Raw genomic sequence first — 24,596 nt, 5'->3', positions numbered from 1 at the left:
GGTGAGCCAACATTTGTCTTAACGCGCCATCTAGTGCTGTGTTATTGTATTACAAATGAATATACGGCTGTACCTCCGATGGCTTGGGATCCGTTTTGAGGCACTTCATATTGCGTGTATTTTTCTTCTTTTTGTATCAGAAGTCAGTAAAACATCTAAGGTTTGATGCCTTGAATAACCTCAGACTGTGTGTTAGATACAGCACAGAAAGAGGAAAATGATGCAGAGTCACAGTCATCATGTTGTCTTGTATATATGTAGGCTTTCCTGTACTCAGACTCTACACATTACATAAAATTAAAGCTTTCATTTCAGTTGTTATTCTTTCTAATTGCCTTTTGTTTAATCTTGAGGAATGCCTGTACAGAGTCTTTTGATGAGAGTGAGCCACTGTTTGAATTAATCTGATAACGCATCAATGATTAAAATTCAGTGATGGACATATACGTTGTTATGATGCTGTGATAAAACTCCTGCAGGATGTAGGACATGAAATGATACAGATGATTTTCTGTGTGCTATGTGAGATTTGGAGGCCAAAATGTTATGAGCTTTGTCATTTGGATGTGAAATCTGAGCCACAGCTATAGTAATCTGTACTACATTTTAAGAGGTATTACAGCAAGCAATTAATACCATTTAAAAACATGCTTTAAAATGAATCTACAGGAAATTGTGTTTAATAAGGGGTCTAAAAAGTACACGATGAGATGAACAAACTTCCATTTATTTACAAAAATATATAAATACAGTTCTGTACAGATGAGGGGTCAAATGGACTACAACATAAAAGCCTGAGCATCACAGCCACAAACATGTCTGAGCACATGTCACTGAATGCAACTTCACTTCATGTGACTGAGTTCAGGCATCCTTGTGGCAGAGTAAACCCACAAATCTAAAAGAAGCAGGCCTGAAGTGTCCTTGCATGAATCAAGGTCTAAAATATCGTCCGGGGTCAGTGTGCAACACAGTTTTTGAGGACCATGTGTCCGCTGGTCAGAGCACAGAGCGGTATTTACATGCAAACATGAGCCACACTGCACATGCGTTCTCAGGGTAGGCAAACACCCGAACACGGACCGCAAGCCTCACGTGGTCACCACGACAACACACTACCTCCTCACAGAATGGAGACCTGCACAGGAAGTGAGAAGAGACGCAGAGCATGAAACATGAAGTACTGAAGGGGAGGATATGTTTACCTTGAAGCAATACTTTATAATCATTTATATCCTATTTTGTTCATTTTATTGTACCTTATTATTATTTTCAATTCTTCTTAGTCGATTGAAAGTGATCTTTGTGCTAAGAACAGTTTCATTAAATTTGACAATTCTTTCATGTATAAACCAACAAAGTTTGTTTAAGCAAGTCATTCTGTTAAGCTGAGATGGATCCCATACCGTTAGCGTTCAGAGGCTGCTGGTGCAAACCTCTGACAGCCAAACAATATTAGCTGGAGCAACAAAGTCAGTGATCACTCTAAGTTAAAAAGCACTGTTTGAAGAAAGTAAACATTCCAGTTTACTTTCTTCAAACATATGCTCAGGTTTGATCTCAGGAAACAGGATTCCTGGGAATACCCATTCAAACACCCACAGCACCTACAAAAATACACATCTGTTGGTCACACTCTCCAGGGAGGTCAGAGGTCGGACTCTCCTACACTACACTGCAGCTGGTGGGGACCTGCTGTCATAAGCCTGAGGTGGAGCGCAAATAAAATGTAACAGAAATACAAAATGGTGGCTGTGCAGTTCTGCCTTGGGCTTCACGGGCTACAGTCCAGAATTTGTAGAAATGCTCACGCAGCCTCTCCGTTACACCGCTCCCACAATGGGGTCAATAATCTTATCTGACTGGTTTCAGATATTATTTCACTGTACTTGCATACCTTCACACTATTAACAAGTCAGTTCACTTGGTGTTTGCAGAAACTTTTGAGCTTTGTGTGCTCTTGTCATGACTTGCAACCCTCTTAATCAGGCAAAACAAAGCTGAAGCTGCACTGAGTCTGGAGCACGCTGCTGCCGCTGTACTCAAAGACTCAACATGGAGTTTACACCTTGAGCAACAGGTTGAGGGATTTTTAAAGCACGCCTTCACCATGCTGCCCACTAGCTCACCTGAGGCAGGTGGCGAAGGCTCTACGAGCATTGCGGTGCAGGAAGTGGATGGGGAAGCCTTTGAAGGTGTGTCCGTCAGGCACCGCCCTCCTCACCGCGTCCTGAAACTCCTCGTTGCCACAGGAAACGCCGGTGCAGCGCTCCAGCTCATAGGCCGACAGTGCCGAGGACAGCAGGTAGGACAGATGGTCATCCCACACTGTCGCCAGCTCCAGGTCCTGGAGGAGAGAGGAGAGCAACACAGAGCACTTTGCTCAGTCATCACTACATTACATATCAAGACACAACACCTGACCTGTGATTGGTCAATGGCATTTACGGGTCACTTCATCCAAATCACACACACAAAAAACACACCCACACAGTGGTGTCATACTGATATTATGTGAGTAAATGCATACATTAAACCAATGTATTGAAAATCTAAATAATAAATATTTTTAGTCAATCTGTTAAGTGCAATTCAAAGAATACAGTATTATATTATGTTAAATATCTATTTCACAAATTTATGTAACTGCTGAGCCCTGGTGTTTTGTCTTATAATGAAATTCTGAAATACAGATTATGATCTTAATCAATTTAATCTTTATTTTAAAAGCTTTTTTTCTGAAATATTTGGGAGAGTAGTCAAGTTTCCATCCATTTGTACCAAATTTACTGAAAAACTGTCAGAAGAAAATGCAAATCAATCCATGTTTCCATCCACTGAGCAGCTCCTGTCAAAGCTCAAACGATGGGAGACTGTGTGGAAAACATGATGAAAATATGGCATGTTTGTTTGTTTGTTTTATGTATTCATTTCAGGAAGCTTACAGTCTTCTCGTCCCTCCACACAGATCTGATGTTTCATCTCTTCGCTAAAGCTGTTCCATTGCACTTTGCTGCATTCTATTTTTAGCAATACACCAACTTTGCACATATAAACATGTGGACAGACAGCGAGTTATCTCACAAACTTTAAGGCAGGGTTATCTAGTCCAGCACTGTGTTTTACCTTGCGGTGCTCAGAGACCAGGTAGCGCATCTCCAGCTCCAGCTGGTTGCTGGCAGCAGCAGGATCCAGAGATGGGGCACAGAGTGGAGGCAGAGGGGCCAGAGAGGTGGTGGAGCCTGGAGCACAAACAGACTTCAGAGCCTCCTCACTCATCGCCTTCCACTGCGACTGATTCTGAAGGGAAAGGGGGGGGGGCATTTAACTGATGATACTTCTTCCTGTTCACACAGTAGAACCACTGGAGTGCAGCCACTGGGGGTTTGCTGCCTTGCTTTAGGGTAACGTGACAGGACGGGAGCTGCTGATGAATGGAACTGTTGCAGATTCAATTTCCTTTCCCGCAAACCAGCCCCTGGTCTGATAAGTGAAACTGGCAACCATCCAGTCACAAGCCCTCTGCTGCAGGCTCCCTCTGCCCTCTGCCTGACTTAAAATCAACACTGTCTACTGCATTAGATCGTCTCTGGACAATTTAATATGCAGCGGAAATGAAGATTTTCATATTGAAAGTCATCTCACCAAACCCTGACCCCGAGCAGTAAAAGCAATACCTGCCAACAAAACAAATGTGAACAATTTCAGTGCCACATTTTCACCACTACAGCATCTCAATAATTAATAAATACCACAACGGACCATGAAACATGAGTGAAAAATAAAAACTGGGGTGAAAGTTCCCCCTCAACCTATCCAGTGATGGAAATAGGGGACACTGGCTCTTACCTGGAAGTCAAAGACACAGAGCTCCACAGCATCAGAGGGCTGGCAGTTGGCCAGGAAGGTGTGGTGGTTGAACACACAACCCACAGTCCGGTAGGGGGAGGAGGGTTTGGGCTGGGGGACCAGTGGCGGTGCATCAGGGTCTATGGCCCGGTGCAGGTATCTGAACATACATACGGGACATTGAGGATAAACAGTGTCATCACAAACATTCTGAAAACTGTTAGCAAATTGTTTTAGTACAACGCAACAGAAACATTTCAGAAAACAAGATCCAAGACTGCTAGCTTACACAGAGACCTAGTTTCTCTCACTGACCTCATGCAAAAGACAAAAGATATGAAATCAAATCTATCTCCATTGCAAGATCAGTGAGTTATGGACAAAACAATAATTGATGGGCAAAAATCCCACAACTGGATAACCACCAAAATGTAATCAATTGTTCCCTGGCCCAGAGCCTGGCCACCAAATGCCGTCATGGGAGTGTTCACATACAAAGACAAAACATGAGGGTAGTTCCAATTACTCCTACAATGTTTGGTTTTAGCAGTTACAGGAAAACTCAAAATGTTCAACAACGGAGGAGCATTGAGAAGTTTTCCTTTTAAAATGTATTAAACGTCTTTTGTTTACAGTTTCTCCTTCTTTAATGTTAAAGGTGTGTAACTCGTCAATATGAATAATGTGCTGCATTTCCTCGTACGTCCAAGCTGCTGGAATGACTCTGGCAGCAATGTTGTTAAAGTTGGAGTTTGATGTCAGAGGGACGGGGGTGCAGTGAAAGCAGCTGTGTCACACCTGTGTGCTGTCACACTCTCCCAGAAGGTGATGCTCCCGTCAGTGCCGCGGGTCAGCACCCAGGTGTGGGCCGTTCCCTTGGCTTTGGTGCCCACACACACGTATGCATCCAGGCCAAAGCCCAGCAGGAGGCTGCACAGCAGGGTGGCGTGGTCCTCACAGTCCCCCTGAGGAGGACAGACAGTGGTGAGTTCAGGTCCTTTGTACAGTCGGAAATGTGGAAACTAGATCATCAACATCATGTTTTTGTGGTTGGAGTTCTCTAAACATTGATGACAGGCCAAACTTTCCAGATCAATCTAGTTCTGACAGATTCTTTTAACTCCCGGTGTGACAGTGAAGAGGAGATCAGAGAAGATCAAGGGATGTGGTTGAGATTATTTTGCTGCATGTCATGTTTTCAAAGGTCAAGAACGAACTTCCATACGTACATACTCTTTGTTTTTCTTGGACGTAATGAACGTATTCAAATACTGACAACTCCAAATATTACATCTTTATTCACTAAATATCACTCTTTACTATAAATATCCCCAAAATGTCACACCTTTATTCCCAAAATATAGCAACTTTTAACTTGAAATATTAATATTGTATCTCAAATATTACAAAAACATCAGAACTTTATTCTTGAAATATTGACTTTATTGTTTAAATATTACAACTTTAATCTTTATGAGGGTTAGGGTTATTATTATGACTGAATTCCCAATATCAGTGTCAAAGATTTATCTCTAAATATTAATCTTTTATTTCAAAATATTCAAACTTTATTTGTGTTCTAGTAAAATGACAACTTCTATCTTTAAATCTGATTGTTATTATTATTAGTAGTAGCACTCATTAGTATTATTACGAATAATAATACTAATGAGTTTTTTCTCCAGATCTCACGTCCTCCTACTCCACTGTAAAAATTCACTTGCAATGCTGTGCATTTAAATTGAGCTTCGGCCCCTGCGATGTGTGTCAGCAGGCTTCTTCATTTCCACCTTTACTGACACTCTGTCCTGGAACCTCTGTCAAAATTTGCCAAAATTGTTAAAACATATCAGCAAGTGAAAAACAGTAAAGCAGTGAGGCCAGTTTGGAACAGATTCATCACTTACACTGTGGCTGCATGGAGTTCAAGCTTCACGTGTATTTAGACACATTTGAACAGATTTCCATCCTGTTACTTGTCTAATTCATCATGCCACTACTGTTTAAACAGAAATACAATATCCTGTTCTCACTACGCTGTCAGCCTTTCTCAGAAGTCTTGAACACACACAAGCAAAGCCTGCTGGAGAGGAAATAAGCTCTGTAGTCATCAAATTGTCCATGACAGTAAGCAACTCTTATTTCACTCGTAGAACTTTTCCGGTAAAGAGGCCTGGGTTGAGCTGGGGACTCATGCTACTGCTGCTGCGTGCTGGCTTGAGCTTCAGGCAAGTCAGAATGATAGATGTTACCCAGAAGTGCTAATATGGACGGCAGCATCGGAACAGGCTAGGGACTGATGAGGCTAAATTAATTTTCCCTGGAATGAAACTCATAAATCACAGCTGACAAGGGCCACTTTGTGAGAGTTGTGTTGTGTCTGTCTTGCCAGCCGCTCACAGAGGAGAGGCAGCGAACATTTATCCTGCGGTACTCTGGGAAATTCCCCACTATCTAGCCGAGAGATGAGAATGCAGCAGTCAGTCGGACTCTGCACAATTCCTTCTCAGAAATGACACAATCTGCCGTGCTGAGAAAAGGCGGAAATGTAAACGCAGAGGAACAAAGTTTCAGTGATGTTTTCTGACTGACGGAACAACAGTGAACAACAGGAATTTATGACATTAATTCAAAACATACATTATAGTCAGACTGAGGTTATACGATGAGGTGATCTGTTCAGGGGATGATGTAATTACAGTTGTCTTCCATTGATTTGATGCATTTTTTGTCAATTGGAGTTAACTGATAGCAACTCTTTCACACAGATCTCTTCACTTCCCACCGTCTAACTGGAATGAATTACAGGAGATTTTAAAACGTTAATGTTTCGTCCCACTGGCCTTTCACCTTTCACCTTTCACCTTCTATTTGATGAAGTCTCTGATGCTGTATGCGATTTTGTTGCCTGTTGTATGTTTGTTGTATGTATTTGTGTCTTCTGGAAGATCTAGGGGTCTGGATAGGAGTCAAATGCTCTGCACCCTGTAATGACAACCATGTGGGAGACGGGTATCGCATTATGTATGAATGGAAGAATGTAAACATGACAGGAAACACAACTTGCCAAAGTATTATTCAAACCATCCATCTGTGATTGAAGTGATTTTGTTCTTAAATTAGGTTCCTTGTCAAAGAATATTCAAACTTTGATTAAGTCATGTATTTTGTAATTCTTTTCATTGCCAGGTGCCATTGTTTTGTCATAATGGACGCATTTTGTATATTTTGTTTGTCCTCCACATCATGTAACCATGGCTTTGAATCAACTCATCTGAATGTGAATGTGAGGAGGTTTCATCAGACTGCAGTGCAGCTCCAAAGCACTCCAAGAATAGGCCTCAGTGTTATGTTGGAAAAAATGTCCTTGTCACACGCAGAGGTCATGGACTTGGTGGCCTGAGATCAGTGTAGACATCCCCAGGCTGGATTGTATTTCCTCTCTTTGATCAGAGGAAAGTATTGCAGTAGGTGCGATGTGGATGGAAATCTATGATCTGATGTAAGTGATGGGAAAGATATGGAGCAGTAAAGAGTCTGCAGAAAACGTTTTCTTCTCAGTTTTGTTTATCTCCACTAAATGGCTGCAGGTCTAAACTCCAGCTGGTGCTCTTGTTGAAAAAGAAGCATTGTCCTTTCCAGACCGCAGCGTGGGCTTTGGATGATCGTGTGAGGAGGTCTGAGAGCACCTTTTGGAGTGTGCAGCTGCTGGTTTTCAAATGAAGCACAGTTTGTGTCACCTTTTCTCAAAACACGACTCTTGTTTTGAACAATTCATTGAAACAATTGAGATTATCTGTAATGAAAATATGGAGGATGGTTTCCCTTTTGATAATCACTGACTAGAGACTTTGCCTTAGCCCTGTCAGATATGTCTCAACTGTTTATACAGTCTGACAGAGCAGAGGAAAACTTACACTAATAATGACACGAAGTCAGTCCTATTAACGAGAGGCCAAATTGAGAGTTTGGATGACTGCCTTGCACTTACTTAAAGACAATACGTCACAAACAAGACACTAAATCACAAAACGTAATAGGATAGCTGACACATCCTGAAAAATGAAAGATGTCTCATCCTGAGATCTATGGAATTTATATTGAAAGTGTAAATATAGAGTGAGAGACACTTTGAAACCTTATGATTTCTTTCCACTTAGAAGAACTAATGAAACACTGATCACCTGACAGGACCTTTGGTGTGATAGGCTATAAACCTGCTATTTCTCTGTCCGGGACAAGAAGCACCTCGCAGTATAGTAAGTGCACTGTCATCTGAAAAATGAGTCCGTCCCTGCCGTGGCTGCCAAGAAGCCGCCCACTTCTTCTTCCTTACCTTCCCTCTACACAGGAAAGCCATTAATGTGCACCACTGCTCCTGCTTGCCTCCTCCTCCTCCCACCACCGGGGCCTTCTCATGGGCCAGCAGGCTGACGAAGCGGGCCGCCTGTCGAGGGCTCTCCAGCAGGCGGCCCGCCCGGAGGACACGGACGTAGGAACACACTGGCCTGTTGACGCCGTTCTCATCCTGCAGAGAGACACAGCCAGAGGTCGTGAGACAGCTTGGAGCCAGATATGAAGATGAAGAGGTCAGGATCCAATAATCCTCCCCCGAAACCACTAACAAACTAAACCAGTGTATGAGTCGCAAACAGCAAATTACATTGTTCTGAGGAACTCCCTGCTCAGTGTCTGCGTACACATGCTACCCATAAACCTGCCACTCACCCCTCAGGTCTATTGTGGGTAAAAATGAATAGAGAAAATGCTTGGTTAAAATAGATTTAGGAATAAATGCCCTTAAAACTAAGCAAAATGGTGTCACATAAAGGTTTCATCTCTTCCCCACAACACGTGAACACAGACGAACCTGCGCAAAGATCTTCACCATTTTGGACTGATGTGACGGACGTATCTCAAGGAACTCCCTCCACCACTGTTTAGCATAAACCAAGAAGAGTCTCTCTTTCTCAGCCGTCCTCTGCCTCTCCAGTGATTGCTGAATGAGAAACACACAGTGATATCACTTATTAAAAGTAGAATATAGAGCTTTGATGTTTATATTACACTGCTGCTTTTACAATCAACTCGGACTGAGTCTGAACAGCATTAATAGGATTCTGCTGAAATGATTCACAGTTGGTTCACAGCGTTACTTTAGTCATGAATAACCCAGCAGATGAATAAACAGAGGGATAAACAGACAGAGGGATAAAGAGACTCCAGTGTGCTGACCTGTGTGCTGATGATGTCAGTGCTCAGAGTTTCTGTGAGAGGAGGGTAGAGCTCCAGACTGACAGTCAAAACACCAGCTGGGACTTTACATTCACTTCCTGGTGAACACACACACACACACACACACACACACACACACACACACACACACACACACACACACACACACACACACACACACACACACACACACACACACACACACACACACACACACACACACACACACACACACACACACACGTGTCACTGAAAGCTGTTGCCACACCACTTAGAACTGGTAAGAGACAGGAAAACTGCAGACGTTTTTCAAAAACCTCATGTGCTTGCTAGTTTACTGTTAGCACACAGAAACAGGTTTAGATTTTACAGCAGGGGTTTCCAGAGCTCCTCCATGAAGTCACACAATCGTTAATGGGACAGGAAAAAAGGAAAATGATTGATTGTCTGTTCAAATTTAGAACTTATTTCTTGTAAATACCATGGAATTCTGCATCTTCTGGCCTCTAACAAATTCACTGATATTCAAAGAAATGTCAGAGGTTTAGAGAGGAAGAAAAGGGGTCATCAGAAAGAAATGCTGGGAATCAATTGTGGGGAAAAATCCATTCTGACTGCAAAAAACAAGGCTTTCAGTGTCACCAGGATGATCAGCTACAAAGAGGATGTTTAGAGAAACGGCATCAACAGTAAGTCAGAATATATGAAACTTATGGAGTAATTCAGAACGGTCTCTAAAAACGGCTTAGATGATGGAGGTGTGAATTACCACATTAACAAAAACATTTACATTATAGAAGTTCCCTTGTAGGATGTTCTATGGACTGTTTTTATTAATTATTTCTTATTGTATGATAATCTGAGAGTTATTTTTAGGGGCAGAACCCTGTTGTGTTTGTGCAGGTTTATTATTGTCATCAGTTGTCTTATGCCATGGCTCAAATTGCAGGAACGAGCCAGAAACACAATAATCAACCCAATAACTAGAAATTATGCGCAAGTTCTTCCCAAGAAATATGAGGGCAGATGGTAGCACTGTAATTAAGGCTCAGAAATGCAATTTTTCAATGTGCTCTATAAAGAGGCCTCTTTGACCATACTTATTTGCCATCTTGGATTTTTTTTGCCATTTTGAATAAAATAAAACAGTAATATGAATAGACTTGGATGGATTTTTGGATTTTGACTGTATCTACAACCAAATGATACACTGTGGTGTGTGTCAGTCAGCATGTGTGGTTATACAGTATGTGTGGCGTGCTGACGTGAAACTGTAGCGGGCAAACTATAAGACAAATGCTGACGCCTCAGGTCCAAATTTATTGAAACAGCAGTAGGAACTTCAGTCCAAAACTAGCAAGCTAACAAGCTAAGGCCATACAGCTTCTAGTCAAGTTAAGTTGTGTTTTTGGAAGAGAACCTTTTTGTGGCAAATTTTACCCTGGAAGTCCGGGAGAGATTCATGTTGATGTAATGTTTTCTGACTAATGTGGTTTTTCCACTGTAACAATATTTTTTTGGTGCCTTAAATGTCAGTGTGGGAACTTGTTGGGCAAGACACAATAAACTACCCTTCTATGAAAACAATTTCTTCACTTTCAGCCTGAGAGATGTTACTCTTTGATAAATAAAGACATTAATCATTCAGGAAACAACATCACTCTTGCATTCACTGCTGCAGAATCACCCATCCTCACCAACTCCCATCAGCTCCACAGCAAAGCAGGTCTTCCCAGTGGGCGAGCTGAGGACTGTCCTCCAGTCCAGGAAGTAGGACGAGACCAGTGTTGTCTCACTGGAGGTGTCTGTCCTGATTAGCACCAACTGAACGGGGTCACACATAGAAAGCATGGTGGTCGCATCCACCATTTTACCGCCCTCTCCTGCAGCACCAAAGTTAATAACAAAATGACAAACTCAGTATTGATAACATATTAAGCAACATGTAGCAACAGCATAACAACCGCTGGCCCTGACTAACACCAGCAGTGTTCATTTCCATGTACCTGTGCCATCTCTGTGGATCTCTAAGAGGAAGCCCTCCTTCAGGGCAGGTTCGCAGGCACAGGGCACTGGCTTAGAGCGAAACCTCTGGTTGCGGAAGTGCAGGTAGAGCGTAAATGTAGAACACACCTGACCAGGTAAAGGCTCTGGCTCCTGGAGGTGCTCCAGAAAGGCTTTACCACCAAGCACCTGGAGATACAGGTACCGCCTGGATGGGTCAATGTTGGCTGAGAGAGTGAAAAGAATGCCTTTACTTAACAAGGAGAAGCTGATTGAAAGATGTTGGTTTATTTGGGTTTGTAAATGATATTTCTTACTTTTTTCCAGATGAGTAACGTTCTTGTCAACAAAGTGAGTAGCAGGCTTTGAAGGAGATCCCATTTCTGCATCTGTGGTCACTTCCTACCAAAGCAGAACAACATGACAAGTAGCAAACAGCCAGTGGTTGAAGTCATACTGTTCGTACGATTGAGGAAATCTGCTGTCTGCATCTGGGTTCAAATTAGTATCTAAACACTGAAGTTATTCAAGAAAGTTATTGACAGTCAGTTAGGAAGAGTCCATTTCCAACGCTGAATCAAGTAATATAAAGTCAGCTTAATCGTCAAGTACACAAATCTGAAAATTGCCTGCAAAGCTTTGGCCAACCTGGGTGAAGTGTAGGTCCTTCATCACATCATCGATGATGCCCCTGCGCTGCAGAGCACGCAGGAAATCGGCCTCAGACAGAGATCGATGTGCTGGACCTTGGTCATTCCTCACAGTCTCAGCCAGCACCTCTTGGATCTTCCCGTGGATATTGATCTGATCACCAGAGAAGACACAATAAACACTACAATCGCATACACTTGACCTAAACATGAGTCCCAGAGACATGTCCCGCAGCTCACCAGTGCTCCAAATCTTGAAAATCTGAGAAAAGAGTTCCCCTTTAAAACAGCCACTATTTTAGAAAGACACAATGGTTTTAACAGAGTAGCAAACAAGTTTTAGTGAGATTAAATATGTCCCACCCATGATGTCTGCTTCTATCCATTTCTTCAGAAACTTAAGTCTAAGTGCAGGATTAAAACAGAATATGCTTTTCAGACACACACACACACACACACACACACACACACACACACACACACACACACACACACACACACATACACACACACACACACACACACACACACACACACACACACACACACACACACACACACACATTTTTTTTTCTTGCAAACAGAAAAAGTGCGATTTCATGGCCAGTTTCCAGGGGAACATCTCTCATATGTGTTCTCATATGTGCACGTTTGAATGGCAGCTGGCTAAGTGGTTTCGCAGTTGTTCGCACCTGTTAAACCACATAAGTTTACATTAAGAGTTACAGCATCTATACAAAGGGCCACCGTTTAATAACACAAGCATGTATGTAAATAAAAGCTACGTGGTCTGCTCACCTTCAGCAGATGGTTGTGAATAATCTGCTTCAGCTCGGAAGCTTTCTCTGGAGGCAGAGACATCGCAGCTGATGACTTGTGGCCACTTTTAAGCGACAGTAGCTAACTTCGTAGATAAAAGGACGCTTTCAACAACAATAAACAACTGTAGTCCTGTTATTTACGCAATATTTATTCCTTATAAACATTTGTCGCCCGTAACACAACCACTCACTACAGTTTAAACTGTGGCGGAAAAGCAAGCGGGAACGCGGCCCCGCTGATGCCCGACGCCGGCCTGCGGGCGAAGTTGTTATTTCACAATTCTGTCCAAGAACAAAATAACATTGGTAGAGTGCGATATCACCGACGAGATACTCCAGTTTAAGAGGCATCATTTTAGCTTTATTTAATTTTTGCTGAATAAATATTTGCCATTTTGTCCAGGCATTATATTGACTGACCTAAACTCGTCACTAACTGCGACACTAGTAAAGGACCCTTTTGTAGTCCAATTTGTAGTTTCTATTACTCTGCCTGATGGATTTATTTATGTTACAATAGTTTTAAAATCAACCAGTTGTAAATTAATTTACATTTTCGTCCTATCATCATTTGCTTAATGCATAACATTTATATGATTATTTTTAGATTATAGAAATTAAAAAAACTCAAAGCATTGTGTCTTTTGGTAGACAGCTGATTACACAGCTTCCTCCTCCACAGACAAAATGAAATTACAACAGCAATCAATATGAGCAAGGCCTCTTCTTGAAATATTGAGTCAATTCCTGGAATCCACGGTGAGAGGCCTCCAGTCTGGCTGCATTGATTTAGCTCATGGTCAGAATGAAATTATGACTAGAACACAGCACAGCAGTGCAGGGGTGGGGCGAGCTGTGGGTGCACACTGAAGCTGCTTCACTGACACTACGCCGAACAAGAAAAAACACAAGCAGGCGAGCAGGGTTTGGTTAAAAAAAAAATGAATGTTTTATTTTAAGAAGTATTTTGTGTTGTTTTTTTTGTTTTTTTTTTTTCAAAACACCATCAGTCATATTCTCACCGCAACTCAGCAGTGTACAAAACTCCCCTGAAATCTTATGTGGAAAACAAGAATGAATGGAATGTTATGGTCGAACGAATCTCTTCTGGTCGAACGAATCTCTTCTAAATGAGAACTGAGTAAAAGCCATGTCCAACAGAGATAACCAGCCAATCAGCAACACATCATTTCATCTCAGGAGTCAGCACATGCTAATGACATTTGGCATGCAATCGACTCTTGACACACTTTACCGCATCACACCTCCAGTTACTACAAACGAGTCAATTCAGTGCTAGCATGTTACTCGTGGTATGTTGGAAACCACACCTCATATAAACACGTCTGTCCCGATCATGCTAGGAAACCATGGAGCACACTTTTTTTTTCCATTTAATTCACTTAAAAGGCACATTAAAAGCTATCTCAACCAGCAAACAAACAGGTAAGACGTGCACGTTATCAATCTCTCCTAACTGGGCTATAATTTAAAGATACTCTGCTCCAACTGCTAAATTGCACTAATTATAGCTTTAGAGTGGCCCCAGTCAATTGAAAACCAATTTAGTGATACTATGGGTTCAAAACGCAAAGCCACTATGACTACCACTTTAAAATGCAGGTGTCAGTTGTGTCAGAGATCCAACAGAAAATACATTCCACATAATGGGAGTACAGGGTTTCATGACTGAACAGCTGGTCTGGCTGTTACCTTCCAAAAACTGACAGTTTTGCTTTGGTTTCCTCAACAGTGGGATAACTGGAAAATACACACATGAACCCATCCAGTGGGTGAATAAACCTACCAAGCAATAAGGGACCTGACAGCTTGTACGATCCATGTGACAAACATATGAAAAATGTGCTCATAAAACAGAAAATAAAAAGGTTAACATTCTAGCAGAGTTTGAAACATCAGCAAGGCGGCTCCCTATGAAGTGTCTGGTCACACAAAAATATATATCTGGCCGTGTTAGGATGCCCTGCTAAATGTGAACGGAAGAACAAGTGGTGCTCTGGAAAACTTCTAAATGCATGCATGAAATGCAGATTTCATTCCAGAAAACCAAACCAAACAAATGCCACGGCTGACGTGTAGGCTCTGGAGTCTTCCTACGCAACACAAGACATTTTGAAATGTAAAATGTGTCCAAAGATGAGCAACACACGTCTGACCATTACAAAGAAAGAATGCAAAAACAAACTTCTCCGATTTTTTTTCTTTTTTGCTTTGTACTGCAACTTTAGTAAGTTTCTTTCAAAGCAATTTGCTATGATACAGTACATTCATCAACAGTGACAAGAAGGAAAGGAAATTAAATCATCGTGCTGGCACCAAGATCCTGAGATGTTACTATTTTTGTTAAGATCTTACATGAAAAATATACACACAATCATTTGATCTAGCGCTCCCGCATTTTGACCTTAAGAAATAAATACCCTCAGTTATACACATATTACCATCTAAATCTACTCAGAGGAGTACCTAACCCCAGGTACTGGTGCAAAATAGGAGTCAGTTTTAAATGACCCAGAGTGTTTCACTGGGAGTACATCCAGCACACCAGCAGGCCCACAGCCAAAGCTGCCCCAGCACCGACGTTGAGCAGAATGGGCCTCCAGTACAGCCACTTCTCTCGTTTCCTCTCCGAGTCGGTCAGTCTCTGTTTCATCTGCTGGACCTTCTGTGAGGTGCTGGCAATCCTCTCCTCCCGGTGTCGTTTTCTGACACTGAAATAGGAGTCAGTTAAGGGCAAGAGGTTAGCAAACAACAGTGTGAAAATCCCATCAACCTCACACACAGTGCCAGTGAAAAGAATTAAAGAATTATTACAGAATAAAGATGAATAAAACAGCAGGAAGGCGAGGGGGATAGAGATGACTTTCTTTGAGTTACCTAAACCTAATTTCAAGGTGACATTTTAGTGTGTTGATGGGGACAAAATGAAAAGATCGAGCTTGGGAAGTGAGCCTTTTCACAAAGCAAAGGCAACATTTGAATTTTTCTACAACTGTGTCCTTTCTTCACAATGAGCTGTTACTTACTGCCCCGAGTTCTCTGCCATGTTGTGGTCTTGGCTGTCTGGCTCTCTGGCTAACAGGTGGTCTCCTGAGGCGGCCTGTGGCTCCAGGCAGGGTCCTAGCTGACCGTTGGGCCTGGTGTCATTAAGGTGAGGTCTGGGTGGAGGAGGTGGAGGGGGCAGATCCAGCTCCAAATCATCTCTGGACATCACTCTCTGCTTGTTCTGCTGTTGGGGATGAAACACAAGGATGCAACAGTCAAGGGAAAGTTCAGATTTCTCCCAATTTGTGACAGAGAAGCTGAGGAAATAGTTTAGACTTGCTGAGATTGTCATAATTCATAAACTTGTTTTGGTGATTCCCTTGATGACCAAATTCACTTTTGCGTTTATGCAGTCTTAGTTTAGCAACTAAAAAAAATACTAACTACTACTAAGCATAGAGTGTACATATAGAGTGTGAGTTTTGTATCAACATAGACTAAATCTGAACTGATCCTTTAAGAATAGCCGACTTAACTATGACATATGCAGATACTCCTCAACCAGGACACTGATGAGTACTAACATGCACTGTGTCTGCTGGAAGCCTTTAGGTTTCTGGGATCCATGGGATGCACCACTTTGCACAATGCACAAATTTGTTGTGGCTGAGTGAAATTTGTTTTTGGATTATGGTCCATATTCTTTGGGGAAAACAAATGGGACAATCTTAAGTTTAACTTCCTGCACCAGAAGTTCAACCTGCCCCAGGAGCAGCTGATCCAGATCTACACTTCAATCATCAAGTCTGTTCTCTGCACATCCATCAATGTCTAGTTTGGCTCGGCCACCAATCAAGACAGGAATAGACTACAAAGGACAGTCAGGACTGCAGATAAAGAAAAAAACAAAAAATTAAAGTGCCCTCATAAATGTTCATGGGCAGAGTCAGGAAACACACAGTCAAATTCCTTGTATGTGTTCACAAACTGGCCAATAAAGCAGATTCTGATCAACATTTCGCTGTCCAAAAATGTACTATGATGCTGTGAGACACAGTAATTCCACAAACAGACAGAGGCACTGCTGCACTTCCAAGCTTTCGGTGTTACTTTGCGAGACCTGACACCTCTACATGCTCCTGATAAAGGTTTTTAAGTACAACCAAAGGCTTGAAACATTCACACACATTCACTAAATTCAATAAATCTGTAATCTACAGAATCATCTTGAAGACTTTGGCAGTCACCTGTTCAGTCTCATGTCAGAAGTTCACTGGCACTGGAGCTCATCAACAAGGTGAAAATCATCTCAACAGCCCAAACATGAGCCTGAGGCATTTTACATGTACAGTCTCACCCTCCAGCCTTGTACCTGTGCTGCTGAGTTGTCTGTCAGGATGAGCTTAGCTCCCTCAATGACCGCCATATAGGAGAAGCGCAGCTGGTCGGGTGTCTGGATCAGACCCATGCGGTATTCCCTCATGTCCAGCAGCACCTTCTGTATGTCCACTGACGATGGGTTCTTCCTCCTGTCCATCTGCAACACAGATTAACATGTTCAGAAGATAACGCTTTCACTAAATACTGAAACACATTCAGACATCTTAACCCAGGTTAATATCATATCTGTAATACTGTATGATAAAGAGTTCAGCTTCAGTTTTCACAAAGTCCACAGGAGATCATGATACCTGAGACCTGATCAGGACTAAATCCAAAGGTTCAGTATGACTGGGTATAGCTCAGGTCCCATTCAGTTTAGTAGGTCTGTGTAATCATGTGCAACAGAGGGGATCTGAGTGCATGTGCCATCTGCTATTATCTTGATGTCTACACATGTCGTATATAGTTCAGACAGTACTTGTTTTTAATTTTCATGAGTCATATGAGTCGGATCAAACTAGGAAGATATTATGCTCCTTTTTAGAGCAGCGTACTGGCAGCTTTGACTATCTAAAAAGGGAACAAAGACCTTAACTTGACATCAAGTTACATCAGTATTTTCACAAAACGGTAATGAAACTGATTTCTCAAATTTAATAGCCCGTTATAACTTGGCTTCAAATTTTTTTGTAGTATTTCTCGATTACATTAAATATTCATTACTAATAAATAAATAATAACGAGAGTTGATAAAAAATCTTTAGTTGTTATTAATAGTTTCAAACTGGAGAACTCAGATAATCAGGAGTGTGGGTGGAGTTTGTTGCATAATTCTAACTGGTGCGCAAAAGTACATGACATCACCTTTTTCCAAGGAAACCCCACCCACTTCAAAACCATAAACTGGCTACAGAGAAATACAGAAATCTCTAATGTAAGATAACACCAAGAGTCATCACTTTGGTAGAGAGTAATGTGTTCATTCGGGATTCCACCACTCATAGCTAGAAGCTGATTGAAAAAATAAGTTCTAAACTTGTGTCTTGCTTCTGCCAAAGTGGTTTCAGATCAGGGCTCTTTTTCAGGGACCCCTTTCCCAGTGAGATTAAAATTCTGCATTTGTTAGAATTTGTTACATTTTAAATTCCACACGTCTTCCACACCTCACCCCACCAACTGTTCAACATCACACTATGGAGGAAGATTATTCCTAAAATTAACAAATGTTAATACAGGTCTAACAACACAGACAGGGGATGGCAAAAAGAGACATTTCCCAGGTATTCACTGAAAAGTAAAATGCTTTTCGCAGTCAAGTATATCAACATACCACAACTTTTCCCTTTGCAGCAGTCACAAAAAAGTATAATCATAACATCTCATTTTACACTTGCCATAACTTGAATCTCTTATGTAATGTTTTGAAGGTGGAGTAAGTGATTCTGAAGAAACACTGTTCATATTTGAACTTAACAGCCAATACATCCCCACTATGCCCCCACAATTCATGGCTGTGCATTATCAAGGCAATGACACTAACAACTGGGCTAGTTGACGAAAAGAGAAATACGGTGGAACCCAGAGCGTCTGCTGCCAGAGGGTACGTTAGCCTCGATAAGTAATGTTACACCGGCGAAGAAGAAAAGAATGTGAGGTCTGTTGTAGCAAGTAAAATACTTTTATACCAAGTTGGCAGGGTAATGGCCCCGCTGTTATTTACGTGTCTGTACTACTATGGTGCAGCTCCATTCCTTGTGGGTGAGGATATGGAACAGGGAGAGCAGCCGGCAGAAGCAGAGGAGGAGGCACAGGTAGGAGTGCAACTGGTTCACCCGTTGATGATTGGCTGAAAAAGTGCTGTGTGGCTCTTTGTTTGCCATTTACAAAGCCAGGGCTGTTAATGAACCAGAACCAGAATGGACACACGCACACACAGAATGGACAGCTGGCGGGCCATGAGGAGATACTCACTGAATCTCACAAAGTGTACTGGATTAGAATCGCTGACTGCATCTTTGTGCTTAGCTAAATTAGGCAACATTTCCCTTTAACACTGGTAATATTTGGTGTGCATGTGTGTGTAAATGTTCTCACCAGGACAAGGCAGGTGTCTACCAAGGCGAACGTCCCCGAGCGTCCAATCCCAGCACTGCAGTGCACCACTGAGGGCCCATGCTCCGCGCCCAATGAGCCAGACTCCCGGACCTTGAAGAGGAAGTTGAGGAAGGAGGCGGGAGATTCTGGGACACCAAAATCCGGCCACGTGGTGTAATGAAAGTGGTAGATCTCCCTTGACTCTCTCGTCTACAACAGAAAACGTGATGTTGGCCATGATTACAGCATTGGACTATACACAGAATTCTGCATGACTGAAATGACCGTCACCAGGAAAACACCTCACCTCACACAGCATCTTTTTATTTTCATACATTCAGACTTCCATTTTAGATTTAAAAATAGTTACGACCACTCAAGATAATACAAGACAGGTTAACTAATATTCAGAACCGGCAGCTGCCCTCAAAATTAATTCTCAATGAAGAAACACAGGCAAAGCAATGGAAAGAATGGAAAATATCATGTCTCCACTTTGCAGTCTGCCTCTCATGCTCACCATTGTGTTTTGCAGTTCCAGGACTCGGATTGTGTAATAGGAATGGTCCTCCTCAGAAAGTAGCCTGACAACAAACCCTGTGTCTGTGAAAGACATCTGTAGTTCTTCTGTGGTGGGCCAGTACTGTGCACACTTTTCCTGTTAAGACAAAAATGAACTGACTTAGTCTTACAAGCCACATGTTCCCAGTGTTCAGGAGAATGAGTGGAGCAGACTTTGATTGGGTTTCTATCAGGTATTCACAGACTATTTGTGAGACTCCCTGAATTGAGGGAATCCATCTTTATCAAGAATAACACTACTGATGTAAAGGCATGTGCTACATACAGGCAATACTTTTGATTATGTCACATACCCTCTGGGTCAATATAGCTAAAAGTACTGTTTTTTTTCCACCCCTTAGCTCAAAAGGTCAAGGTCAAACGTATTTATAGAGCACTTTTAAAAACAAAACAGGTTTATTCCAAAGTGCTTTAAAACAAACACATTTGAGCATCTTTGTTTCCAAAGGTCAGAAACAGCTGGTGCACAAAAAGCATTGCAAAACATTTAAGTGACTTTAACCCTCAAACCCTGATGAGCCTGGATAGAAGTTTTGGGATAATCTTAAAGTGCCCATTGACAAAAACGTGTTTTTCCTATTGTTATGTTACTTGTGTGTTTGAGCTTCACTGAGCAGAATGATGTATGTGCAGAGTTTGTTTTCATATCCATCTGCTGCAGTTTAGCATGACGTAATGTGCATGAGTGGGATCTGCTGACATCACAACTAGTTTGGAAGTCAATCCTGATCCGCTATGCAGCTTTCACAAATGTGATGTATAAACTTGAAATCTCCTGTGCACATACACTGAAATGGACTTTTCAGTGAGGTCAGAGACATCTTGTGTCCAGTAGTTCTACTTTCGAATTAAAGATATATATAAAGATATACTGTATACATTTGCATATTCAAAGATTCTGGATTTTTCATTAAGGGACAAGCAGATGTGTGGCATGTTGGCCACACCTCCTCCCTTCATATTCTCAGCAAGATGTTGTGAAACACATAAAGTGACCCCTGAACCTGAACACACGAGATGAACAATGAAATAAAGTTACCCTTTTGTGAACAATGCCAAGAGATGAGGTAAGTACAAGCAAGCAAGCAAGCAAGAGGACACTAAAATTCAGTTTGTTGGAATATAACATTTTACGGTGCAGAGGTATCTTAGTGATATATTCCGCTTGGTAAGAAGCGATTTCTTCAATCTGCCAAGTGAACTAAATCCTCGTAACATAATTATCAGCTTCTTAGCTACCCTGCTAATGTTAGCTATCTAAAACATCACGTAAAATATGCTTTGTGTAGCGAAAGTTTTTGAATGAATGTTTGGTATTGCTAGCACTGCTTCAAACTACACTCTGCATCTCACTTTTCTAATGCTGTGTGGGAGACCACTCTTTTAGTCTCCTTCTAAACATGGAGAGGGCCAACAGTTTCACAGGGAGGGATTCACATGCACTAACATGCATGCGCAGCTGGTCTGGCTACCAAAACAAAGAACAGAGAAGCTCGGATTACAACACAGAAAGGGAGCGTGACTTCATTCTCTGCTCAGGGCGCCATTACTCCACTATATCTTTACGTAGCATATAGTTTTCTGCTACTATATTGATGTTGAAAATCTTGGATATTGAACCTTTAAACCTTTGCAGGAAACACAAGCTAGCAATCACCTCTACTTAAGCAACGGAATATTATCAATATTCCTTTATTAGTCCCGCAAGGGGAAATTTCAAATTCCATTATTCAGCTGTTTAAACAAGTTTAAAGATTAAAAACTACCACAGTTACCAGCCAGCAACGACTAACATTTACATTTGAGGGACAATGCAAATAGTTTTGGCCACTTAAGTTGTAATGTCATCCAACCTGCATTTCCTACTATGGGATGTGACGTGTTCACCAAATCAGAACAGAAGTTACCTCAGGGCACTTTTCATGTAGAGCAGGTCTAGACTGTACCCTTTATTTCCAATGAGAAACCCAGCAACAACAGCTTCCTGAACATAGCTTTGCCCTTTCACACAGTAATGTTATCTGTTTTGGGGAGCTCTGATAGATAGACTAGCTGTTCATTTTCGGCCTAAAGAAAATAGGAGAACCTTTAAATAATTTTCCAGGACAACACAAGATTTTATGTGTTTTCTATGACTGGAAAATTGGTCAACTGTTTTCCAGGTTTTCCAGGATGTGTGGGAACCCTGACAGCTTACTATTCAAGGCAGAGTATTCTTGTATGTCCGAAAACATGTCAGGCCAAATGAAGTGAAATGATGAAAAGTATTGATGTGGAATTGTTATAGAACAGTAACACATGGCCAGATTAAGCAAGTCCAAATGGCATTTTTTCTAAAAATGTATGATACAGTATATTCTTGGATGTATTAATTGAGTAAAACTAGCTGCTTGTATTCCCAACCTTTCAGGTCCTCTAAATTGGTTATTTAACCGAAGATTACACTGAAGGCCCAAACTGCCTTTTTTACCAGTTTAAATGGGGAAAAAAAAATTACATTTTACTTTGCCAGCAACAATACATATAGCATTTCAAGACAGAGAACTTCAGTCCCTGTGGACATAAAGATAACAAAGTCAAACTAACCAGAATGAATGCAAAGTGTAGCAAGAACATCTATAGCTAATATTACTACTAAGCTATGAAACCTTGACAGAGGTCTCCCAGAACTTTCCAGCATAATAGACAACAAGGAAGGCTTAAGAAATCAATGATCAGCAGGTGCTGAAGTGTACTCACGGATCCCTTTTCAATGACTCTGTTGAGCATTATAACAGCTTTGGAACACTGCTCCCAAATCATCAGCCAGAAGTGACCACAGGTATTCCTCAAAGGCCCCTGTGGAGGCAAGAGAAAGAAAATCCTAACATTATCAAAAGCTCACAAATCATCAAAAAGAAATCCCACACATTCTTCTTCAAATGGTCCACACGTGTATTCAGTGTATACTTATGCAGACACTGACATTCACATTGATGGTACTGATCTGTACCTGAGAAAGAATGTAAGCTCTTTGGGCTTCTTCCACCATGACTAAACTTGCATTGATGTAGTCATTTTCAGAGTTTTCAAGTTTTACCCGACTGTGATCATCTGAAACAAGACAAGAGATCAAAGAGCAATTACAAATCACAGAGGCTTCTTTTCTAATCATACAATTATTCATTAATAACCTAATTTTTCATAAGACTCACAGGGGCTGACATCTCTGTAGCGGTTTAAATTCCGATTTGCTGGAAGTTTCGCCACTTTGTAAGGATATTCACTGGCTTGGTTACGGATTTCCTGTTGGAGACGAAAAAACAAGTAGGAAGTTAAGAGTAACATATTAAGTTGATTAAGTCAACAACAGCAATGGGAGATACATTTTGAGACCAACTGGTGTAAACATATGATGTACAGCTCCTGCCTGACTGATGTGGTGGTCAATAATACTGACAGCATCAATGTAAATATGCCACAACCTTTGATACAGTATGGCTCTTGTGCTAGATTAATTGAACCTGTCATCTCTAACTGACATGTGCTGCTCTGCTTTGTTCTGATTGTCATTTGTCAAGTTACCCTATTGTGTTGTCTTTAGTGCAAATAGCTTTCATTGTAAATATGGAGTGCAGCCAAAGATCATCTCCAAGCCTCAGGTGGAAAATAACTTTGCTATATCTTTCTTTTTAGGTCATGGACAGACACTGTTCTGCTGATGAAAATAAAAGCAACTAAAGAATAAAAACTGAACCTTGTCAGACACCACAATAGTTCCAATACTGAAGTACACATGAGAAAAACAATCCCACTAATCAGTATATGGAAATAATAGTTGTAACGTCAGAGATTTTTTTCCTCAGTAAAACTACAAGCTCGATATTGTAACTAGCTGTTGATTCAAAAACTGTTACTGGCATTTAATTATTTCTCTATGAACTATGAAAATATATTATCCTTATAGAAGCACTTCACAATTTATGTAGCTCCTAAGACATAATCTTTAATCTTCTTTATTCTAAAAACGGTTGCTTAACGGTGAAACACCAGTGTATAAGTTAGACTAAGTGTTCTCTATAACTTCCAAATAGGGTAACTGTTAGCTACAAAGCATCTCCAGTTATATGTTATCCTCCGGTTAGTAATTAGCCAAGTTACATATTACAGAGTCATGGCCAAAGTTAAACTGAAACAGAAATATTACGGACTACATGCTGGAATCTATTAGTCAGCTGGTGGTGAAAAAAAACACGGGCTTTTCTCTCGAAGTCCTGATGAGTTCTCAGAAACTGCAGCTGACGTCTGCTAGCGTCAGTCAGCATTAGCTAACTGAGCTCAACTATGAAGACTGCCGCTGCACGTTTTCTAGCTACGGAAGTTGGCGACGCGTTGCGCGGACGGCCAGTTTCTCAATCGTCTTCACTGAGTACATAGCACTATATACAGTCTCTACACAACGTGGTGAAGTCTTTAAGTTAGCACAACTAAATGAGTCACACAAAAGGCTAAAAGTAACGAAATACTAGGAACGGTGTCCAACGGGCTAGCTATCAAATTAGCTAGCTAGCTAAGTAAGTTAGCAACCGATCGTCATAGAAACACGAGAGGCCCAGTGTCCCGACTTACATTGTAAAGGTTTTGCCATCTCCCGGACGAATCAATGTCCTCAAATTCTTGCTCCATTGTATCGTAATTAGTGCCCTGAGACACTTGGAGGATGATCACAGACTGTTTGAAGCACCGTTCACCAAGTTACTCCTTTCTATCAGCCATCTAAACAGCGGTCTGTGTAACCCTGGGGATCCCTGCGGGGAGTCTGCTGCTTCTGCACAATACTGCATGCACGCTGACTGACTTGGGTTGCCAGTTACGTGTTTATCTCAACCTACCCAATAAAAATTCAGGAAAGTATTGTTCTATGAATGTTTTATTATGTATACATTTATATCGGAACATATCCACTTTGGTCCTTACAGTCAACTGAATTTTA

At 41.4% G+C, this 24,596-nt stretch overlaps 2 protein-coding genes across 2 annotated transcripts; both read right to left on the bottom strand.

Annotated features, from left to right (window-relative positions):
- Positions 1 to 705: 705 nt before the first annotated feature.
- cep76 (centrosomal protein 76) lies at positions 706 to 12,769 on the bottom strand. The gene is made up of 13 exons (XM_070966684.1): positions 12,537 to 12,769; positions 11,737 to 11,892; positions 11,406 to 11,490; positions 11,091 to 11,315; positions 10,782 to 10,967; positions 9,085 to 9,182; positions 8,720 to 8,848; positions 8,186 to 8,377; positions 4,648 to 4,814; positions 3,850 to 4,009; positions 3,127 to 3,300; positions 2,130 to 2,347; positions 706 to 1,138 (listed from the first exon to the last, which is right to left on the bottom strand). Exons 1-13 carry the CDS (start codon positions 12,597 to 12,599, stop codon positions 1,000 to 1,002), a joined length of 1,992 nt encoding a protein of 663 aa, XP_070822785.1. The 5' UTR covers positions 12,600 to 12,769; the 3' UTR covers positions 706 to 999.
- Positions 12,770 to 13,484: 715 nt separating this feature from the next.
- Positions 13,485 to 24,458, bottom strand: ptpn2a (protein tyrosine phosphatase non-receptor type 2a). The gene is made up of 9 exons (XM_070967035.1): positions 24,233 to 24,458; positions 22,819 to 22,909; positions 22,617 to 22,717; positions 22,364 to 22,462; positions 19,563 to 19,700; positions 19,043 to 19,252; positions 16,938 to 17,102; positions 15,607 to 15,809; positions 13,485 to 15,291 (listed from the first exon to the last, which is right to left on the bottom strand). The coding sequence occupies exons 1-9, from the start codon at positions 24,287 to 24,289 to the stop codon at positions 15,102 to 15,104; spliced, it is 1,254 nt and encodes a 417-aa protein (XP_070823136.1). The 5' UTR covers positions 24,290 to 24,458; the 3' UTR covers positions 13,485 to 15,101.
- Between the last annotated feature and the right edge of the window lie 138 nt (positions 24,459 to 24,596).

This window comes from Chaetodon trifascialis, chromosome 7, assembly GCF_039877785.1.
Source record: "Chaetodon trifascialis isolate fChaTrf1 chromosome 7, fChaTrf1.hap1, whole genome shotgun sequence".
Taxonomy (NCBI): Eukaryota; Metazoa; Chordata; class Actinopteri; order Chaetodontiformes; family Chaetodontidae; genus Chaetodon; species Chaetodon trifascialis.
The sequence above is the reverse complement of the archived record's forward strand: the minus strand, read 5'-3'. Positions and strand labels throughout refer to the sequence as shown.

Bases quoted from the DNA above. Each gene is read 5' to 3' on its own strand.
- cep76 (XM_070966684.1), bottom strand. From the start codon at position 12,599: ATGTCTCTGCCTCCAGAGAAAGCTTCCGAGCTGAAGCAGATTATTCAC. The intron at 11,491-11,736 runs GTTGGCCAAAGC...CTGCTTTGGTAG, and splicing joins AGGACCTACACTTCACCCAG to GAAGTGACCACAGATGCAGA. The intron at 4,010-4,647 runs GTGTGACACAGC...ATGTATGTTCAG, and splicing joins GAGAGTGTGACAGCACACAG to ATACCTGCACCGGGCCATAG.
- ptpn2a (XM_070967035.1), bottom strand. From the start codon at position 24,289: ATGGAGCAAGAATTTGAGGACATTGATTCGTCCGGGAGATGGCAAAAC. The intron at 22,718-22,818 runs GTGAGTCTTATG...GTCTTGTTTCAG, and splicing joins CTACAGAGATGTCAGCCCCT to ATGATCACAGTCGGGTAAAA. The intron at 19,701-22,363 runs GTGAGTACACTT...TTGTCTTAACAG, and splicing joins GAGTCATTGAAAAGGGATCC to GAAAAGTGTGCACAGTACTG.